Below are 7,804 nucleotides of genomic sequence, written 5' to 3'. Positions count from 1 at the left end.
CTGCCTCTCTCCCGCGAGGCTGCCCTGGGAATCCCTTTGGCCTCTGCCATTGGACGTCACAGAAAGCGCGACCATCGCGGGCGGCTCCGTGAACTCCGCCTTCCCCTCTCTTCTGTAAGACTTAAAAAGCCAGTCTTTTGTTCAGCCGACATCCCCTTCATTCTTTTGGCCCCGGGGAGCTTTCTCCCCGGACCGCCAGCCCCGGACTCAACGCGAGAGACACACTAGGACGCGCGGCGCGTCCAGAGCGACGACACGAGCCCCGCCCCGCTCACGTCGCTTCCGGGACACTTCCTTCGCGGAGCCTTGTGGGTAGCCGACCTGGGGTCTCCTGGCGACGACGATGGCGGGGGATGTGGGCGGTCGCAGCTGCACGGACTCGGAGCTCCTGCTGCACCCGGAGCTGCTGTCCCAGGAGTTCCTTCTCCTCACCCTGGAGCAGGTCGGACGCACCGGGGCGGGTGGGCCTGCTTAGGAGAAGTGCTCGGACCTGAGCTGGCCCAAGTAATCCTCAGGGGCGACGGACACTCCCCCGTCGTCGTCGCCCCTCCTTGCGGTTTGCGCCACCCTCCACCCAACACATACCCACTGGGTCTCCCTGCGTCCCCACGCCTCGGCCTCTATCCGGGAAAGAGACGTCCTCAGAGTGTCAGAAATTCCTAGCAATTAGAACTCATTTTTTGGGGGGGTCTCTGATGGCATGGACAGAGGCGTCCTAGGTGATCCCCGTGGTTGTAGGTAAGCAAGGACCGGAGGAAGTGAGGGCCTGGCGAAGAAGCTTAGAGAATGGAAACGAAGGGTAATAATCAGGGGCTGTCGTGACTGAAAGCATCGGAGAAATAGCCATTCTCCACACTCGCCTCATTTAAAGATGAAGAAACCGAGCCCCAGAGAGTCGACGTGACTTATTTTAGGTCACACAATCGATGAATGGTGCAGCCAGGAGAAAAACTCAGGGCTTCTGACTCTCAGTAAGGGGTGCTTGCTTTCAGCTGATGTTACCTCTGAGAAGGTTAAAAAAAAAAAAAAAAAAAAAGATGACCAAAGGGGATAAAAAAGTGATTTGTTTACTGAAAGAATTCTTGGGGGCTTATTTATATAGCATGTTTTGTTGTATTTCCTTCTGTATTCTTAAATGTTGTTGAAGTCCCCCCTGCTAAGCACATTAATTTGGTGACTTCAATTATCTATTACTACCTGTGGTTCTCAAACTTTTTAGGTACGTCAGAGTCACCCTAAGGCTTGTTAAAACACAGATAACTGCATTTCATACTCAGAGTTTCAGATTCAGTAGGTATGGAATGTGACCAGAAATTTTAATTTTTTTAAACAGATTTTTTTAAAAGATTTATTTATTTATGCATACAAGAGATGGGGTACAGGCCAGAGGGGTGTGTGTGGGGGGCGGGGGCGGTGAGAGGATTCACCAGAAACAGTGGGGAACAGAACAGGCAGATTGACTGAAATCCATTGCTGAGGGGAGCAGTGGGTGAGTCAGGTGAGGTCTGCTGGGCCATGTGGGTTGCTCCCTGGAAGGCTGGGGAATCGAACTTGTGCTGCAGAGGCTGCAGACAGCTTCATAGGTTGAGTCTTAACTCCTTGCGCCACCAGGGAGGCCCCAGAAATTTTAATTTTTGATAAGTTCTTGCTGCTGATCCAGGGATCACACTTTGAGAGCCACTGCCCAGGAGCAGTGCTTCCAAAAATAACAGGCCCATGAATTCTTTGGGAACGTTTTGGAAAAGAATCCCAGTGTTTTCCCATACCTGTGAGTAAGTACAGGTTGAAAATTGATAAGATGGAACAGTATATGACAGAAAAATTATAAAATTTGAACTTTTAAATTTCAAAAATAAAATTAATTTGACTAAGTTTGTCAGAGAACAGATTGACCTTTTGTCAGTTTATTAAATACAGGTATCTCCAAACCTTTCTGAATTTCTATTGAAGAGCTTGTGGTCTCATTTTCATTCTGATTTTTCTCCCTGAATGCAAACTCTGTATCCATAATTATTCCTATGTTTTATGCTAGTTGCTTCTTTTGATGTTGAGAACAAATTGGAAAATGAGGGAGAATGAGACGATTTAGATAGGACTGGTGATTGCACATTGACTGGAATATACTTGAAGGGACTGGTGGAAAATGAGGGACAGGTTCTAATGATAAACTGCAATGGACATCAGTAGGGACTGCAGTTTGCATCTGAGGGGTCCTTTGAAATCTTGGTAGTTCACCTCAGTTTAAGAAGGACTGTTAGAGAAGTAAAAATCAAAATCAACAGGCAACTATAAACCAGAGACATTGTATAGGGGAGGAGGAGGGAGTTGTATCAAAACAGGGGTGGGAAGAGCACAAGTGACTATGATGATGGTACATAGGTGAATTGGTGGTGGGAATTTCACGGGGGCTGTACCGGAGATCATAAAGCATACATTGTATAAAAATGAAGAATGCTATAAAAAATTTTTAGAAAAAGCACTATTAGAGAAATATGGAAAGTACTATACAGGGTGAGACCTCCAGCCCAATCTGATCATGGTAGTAACGTTCTAGATGAGGTGTTGTACGGACACTAGTAAGTGTTACAATTGTTAGCTTTCTTTTGTTGCCTTGCATTAAGTCTCCCTGTATCGGTTTCCTTCATAGGTTAAAATGATGTTTGCTGCTGGAAATGGTCTTCAGGCTGGTATATTGGCTGAGCAGTTGTGGACAGCAGTCCTTGGCACAATGAGGACATATGATCATTTCCTTTAAGATGAGGCTGAACTTAATAGTTGCAGAAATTTACCTGTTTTAATGCCTCTTCTTGCTGTATCTTACAGCATTTGTAAACGTGTATCTAGTTGTTTTATGATTCCTTATTTAAGAAGTAATATTTTGCCTCCTTAGGTGGGTACTTAGTTATTAAAATGAAAGATGTTTTGAAGTTGATTTTGTTTCCTTTCCCACAGAAGAACATAGCTGTTGAAAATGACAAAAGAATAAACAAAGACAATCTTACTGACCTTTATGTCCAGCATGCAATACCATTGCCTCAGAGAGATCTGCCAAAGAATAGATGGGGGAAAATGATGGAAAAGAAAAGAGAACAACATGAGATAAAAAATGAAACTAAAAGGTACTTTTTAGTGGTTCTGTTTTCATTTGACATAACAATTTAGCTTTTGCTTTATTACCTCAGGTAAACTTAGGTTAAAAAAATGACTTAAGCAGTTATCTATTGAGCACCAAGCTCTGTGCTTATAGCAGTGAATAAAATTGACAGAATTTCTTGTTCTGATTTTAATTGTGTGAAACATAATTACAAAGTTAAGTAGAAACTGTGGTATTTACATATTGAGAAAGGCTAAAGATAAAAGTAAAATAGGGAGAGGAATTACAATTTAGGTATAATGGCCAGGAAAAACATCACTGGAAAATAACATTTCAGTAGAGAGAATTTTATGAAGTAGAGAGCAAGCTAGCATTCCAGGCAGGATGCAAGAGCCTGGGTCAGGAATATACCCATCACATTACCAAGAACAGCAAAGAGAATCAAGAGAGCAGGGGGAAGAAGTTTTTTGGGGGCGGGGCGGGGGGGTGATTGGGAGGAGACTTTTAGATCATGTAAAGCTTTGTAGGCTTTTGTAAGACCTGACTTTGCTCTGAGATTAAAATCGTTGGAGGATATTGAGTAGAGTGATGACAACCTTTGATGTGCATGTTAACAGGAGCACTCTGCTTGCTGTACTGAAAAATGATTTATGATGGGGGCTGGGAGAAGGTAGAAGCTGCCTGTGCTATAATCCAGCACCCTGGTGGTGGCTTTAACTGAGGTAGTGGACTTGGTAAGAAGTGATTGGGGTCTAGATATATTTTTGTAGATATTTTTGTTTGCTCTTGTAGATCAAACAAGATTTGCTGAAATAATTTGTGAGAGAAAAGTAGACTCAAGTAAGATTTTAAGGTCCTTGAATGATACAGAAATGAAGAGACTGTCATATAGCTTCAGGCACACTATTTAAAGTTTGAAATTTCATAAAAATTTTCATCAAACCATGAATAAATGAATTTTAGTTTTTAAAGAAAGTTGCATCTGGGTGGTCAATGTAGTTTGCTAGTTAATGAAGACTGTGTGTCCTAAGAGCTCTACATAGGCTAGTTATTTCTTCTCCTGTGTCTATTTTATTGCCAATTGATTAATTGCTCATTTTTTTTTTAGAAATTTTTGTGTGTAAGATTCTTGCAGATAATGTACTGTGTACAGTGGGAAAAGATGGAGTGAGATTTCAGAGTAAGGGGAAAACATGTAGGTCTGAGTTCATTAGTATTTTTAATTTCTAGTTATGAAGAGAACTTGATTAATGGGGAGATTATGAGAATATGAGAATAGTTGAAGAATACAACATGTACAGTCTTTCTTATATCAGGAACACCTTCAGTTTAGTTTTAGCATCATTTTAGCTGGATTGTTGCATACCGGTAAAGGCTGTATATGAAGGTTAACTCATAAATCTTTGGATTCTGCCATAGATATCTTTAGTTTATTTTAGTTTTTGCTTATCAAGGCACTGCTTGGTTCTGCACATTCAGACACATCTTAAAACTTTCAAAACAGCTATACCTTCCTTTAAAAAAAACTTTATCCTTTTTAAATAATAATTGATACATGGTTAAAATAACCCTATCAATAAGTTGGTGATTTCCAGTAGTTCTGCTGAGAGTAGATTAGCCTTATCAAGAAATCATTTTTGGTCATTGTTTATTTTAACTTGGAGTTCCACTTGAACTGTTTGACCATTCCTGATGGTATTTTTCATAACTACATTTCTTTGATTTTAGGAGTAACACTGTAGATGGGTTAAGGAAAAGACCCCTCATTGTGTTTGATGGAAGTTCAACAAGTACAAGCATAAAAGTGAAAAGGACAGAGAATGGCGATAATGATCGACTCAAGCCTCCCCCTCAGGCAAGCTTTACCAGTAATGCATTTAGAAAATTATCAGATTCCTCTTCAAGTGTATCACCCCTACTTCTGTCTTCCAATTTGCCTACGAACAATAAAATGGAACATAGTAATAATGATACTAAACAGAACCATGACTTAATGCATAGGAAAAGTCCTTCAGGCCCTGTGAAGTCACCACCTTTGTCCCCTGTTGGAACTACTCCAGTGAAGTTAAAGCGAGCCGCTCCTAAAGAAGAAGTGGAGGCTGTGGTGAGTCTGGGTGTTTCCCCACTCGGGAGAGATGTGAGTGACATCTGAGTGATTGGCTTTACCTGAAATGGGTCATTTGTGTTACTAGCTGTTCTGGAAATGTGTAAAGGTCTGTCTTATTTTTACATTTAATATCATGAAATCTTAAACTCTGAAATTTTAAAATCCGTGATGATAAGTTAATGTGTTTTAAAGCACATTCAATTTATTTGTGCTTAAAATATGTAGAGTCTCTCAGGTGCTTTTCCTGGATTTTTCTCATTTAGATCTTTTACTCAAGAAGCAGACATTTTTTTCTTAAGAGTTTTGGAGGCTGGGAAGTTCAAAATCAAGACACTGGCAAGTTCAGTGTCAGAGAGAATCCACTTTTAGTTCATAATTGACTCCTCTTACATTTGACAGAAGGGGCAGGGCTCCCTTTGAGGTCTCTTATAAGGACACTAATTCCATCCGTGAGGTCTTTACCCTCATGACTTAATCACCTCTCAAAGGCCCCATTTCCAAATATTACATTGGGGATTAAATTTCAATATATGAATATTGAGGGGACACAAACATTCAGAATAAAGCATTAATGTAGTATACTTTATTGTCATTTTCAAATTGTGTGTTAAAGGGAACAAAACAGAACAGACAGTCCAACTAGTAGACCCTGGAAATAGAAAACTACTGTCTGACCAGCTCAAGGTTCTTGTATTAGCTCATTGAATCTTTTCAACAGCCCTGTAAAGTAGGTACAGTAGTTATTTCCATTTTACAGGTGAGGAAATAGAAACTTAGAGATTTAAATTATACTTTGTTCAGGGTTCCAGAGTTAATAGATGTCCAGGATTTCGTTTGAATTCAAATCTATTAGATCCCTGAATACACACTTCCTATAATCCCTCACTGCCTTCATACTTGTCAGTCACCTCTATGGGAGAGTGGGTATTGGCCAAGCATGGGAAGAATAATCCACATCTCAAATACTGCAATAAAGAGGTAAGCCTTAGTGTTGGTTTTGGTTTTTTTTCCTTCCATTATTTTAAACAGCATTTCTCTTATCCAAGGGCATCTTATTCTTTCACAGATGTGATTTTTTTTTTAATCTTTTCTCAGTAAGATCTTGGATTGTAAGGTTCAGGAAGTATAGTGGACAAGGAGGGAGGAAGCAGGTCTGGAGCAGTTTTCAACTCTGAAGTTACCTTAGAATCATCTGGAAGAACTTCCAAAAAACCCAGACAGAAAACAGAGTTCCAGCCGTGTCATCTCCCATCAGTTATGACGTCATTGGTTCAGGGATAAGATCCTGGCATGGACATGTATATAAGTTGTCTGGGTGATTTTACAGTGTAACATTTGAGAACCACAGCCAGAAAAATGGGAGCCAAGGGAAGTTTGCTTGTTCCCCTAATCTCCTAAAATCTTTTTTCCACCAGGTGGCAGGAGTAATCTGCTATTCACATATTAGTAGTCAACCTGGGTGGTTTAAATTATTGATTTCTGTTATTGCTGATGTTTCTGCAAGTATAAACTATTTCTGTTTATGTCTTTCCAGAATAACCTGAAGCCCCCAGAAGTGAAGAGGAAGATACAACATGTTACATGGCCGTGAAGGAGAGTTTCCCAAAATGTAAATATAACCATAACTGTAGTTTTTCAAACAAATTCACATATATTGACAGTATTTACAGATCCTAATTATTACAGAATTTTCTCAAGAGGTTTAAAATTAGGTTTAAAAAATAAAGGTTTTTTTCCTTTCCTTTCCTTCCCCTTTCTTTCCTTCTCTTTCTAGAAGAAAACTTGCCTTGTTCATCCTGACTAGGAAAGAATTTCTTTTTAAACAAATGACTGGGTATAAGTCATTTATATTGGCTCTAGTCAAATCATCAGCTGCAAGTCTGCTATAAAGCATTTGGTGCATTTTAGAAATTACTCTCATTAGTCTGTTTTAGTCTTTGGGGAAATTTGAGATTTTCTTTTTAACTTGGATATTTTAGTAGTTCGTAATTTTTATTTATTTTCCAAAGCGAAAGAATATAACAGTTCATCACAATATTTTAGTATTAGCCAAACTCATCTTCAAGGTTCACCAAGAAAAGCATATTTGTAGTGCTGGCAAAAAAAAAAACTACTCAGAATATACAGCTAAAATAGCTGTTCTCTAAAGTGCTTACATAGCTTCTTCCCATAAAAACCAAAAGGGAATCAGTGCTTGCTATCAATTCTCCCCTTGAGTCATAACATGACATGATGTATTATGAGTGGAGCGGTCAATCATGTACCTAGTCCATCCTGTAGAATGTTCTTGTCATGCCAGCAGTTCTACCTGCTGTTTCCAGAGCAGTCTGGTCTCTGTGAGTTCGTGTATCACTTCTTCCTAGGAGCTTAATATTTTCAGAGTGAAGATGACTTTAAACTCTTCAGGTAAGATAATCATGTCAGAGATGCTACTCGATGGCAGAAGGTTTGGAGGAATGGAAGAGGGCAGATAGAATTCTAGAACTTTACAAAGTCTGGGAAGTATAGCACTGAATGGGGAAACTCAGTGTCACCTGGAGTAGGCAGCAGAGGAGATACTGATGTAGAAATGACTACAGAGTGTATAGCACAGAGAAAGTAGA

The 7,804-nt window shown here is 40.0% G+C and overlaps 1 protein-coding gene across 2 annotated transcripts; it reads left to right on the top strand.

The window, feature by feature from the left end:
* Positions 1 to 343: 343 nt before the first annotated feature.
* On the top strand, positions 344 to 6,792 carry LOC311172211 (ashwin; the record flags this gene model as incomplete). Of its 2 annotated transcripts, XM_084235439.1 has the most annotated exons (5): positions 344 to 442; positions 2,953 to 3,119; positions 4,823 to 4,949; positions 5,076 to 5,198; positions 6,736 to 6,792. In XM_084235439.1, the coding sequence occupies 5 exons, from the start codon at positions 344 to 346 to the stop codon at positions 6,790 to 6,792; spliced, it is 573 nt and encodes a 190-aa protein (XP_084091565.1). The 2 variants fall into 2 exon arrangements, with proteins under 2 accessions (XP_084091565.1, XP_084091564.1); XM_084235438.1 differs by having other exon boundaries at positions 4,823 to 5,198.
* Positions 6,793 to 7,804: the final 1,012 nt, after the last annotated feature.

The sequence above is a fragment of the Talpa europaea genome (genome assembly GCF_964194135.1).
Source record: "Talpa europaea genome assembly, chromosome: 6".
NCBI lineage: Eukaryota > Metazoa > Chordata > Mammalia > Eulipotyphla > Talpidae > Talpa > Talpa europaea.
This window is presented reverse-complemented; position numbering and strand designations above follow the sequence as displayed.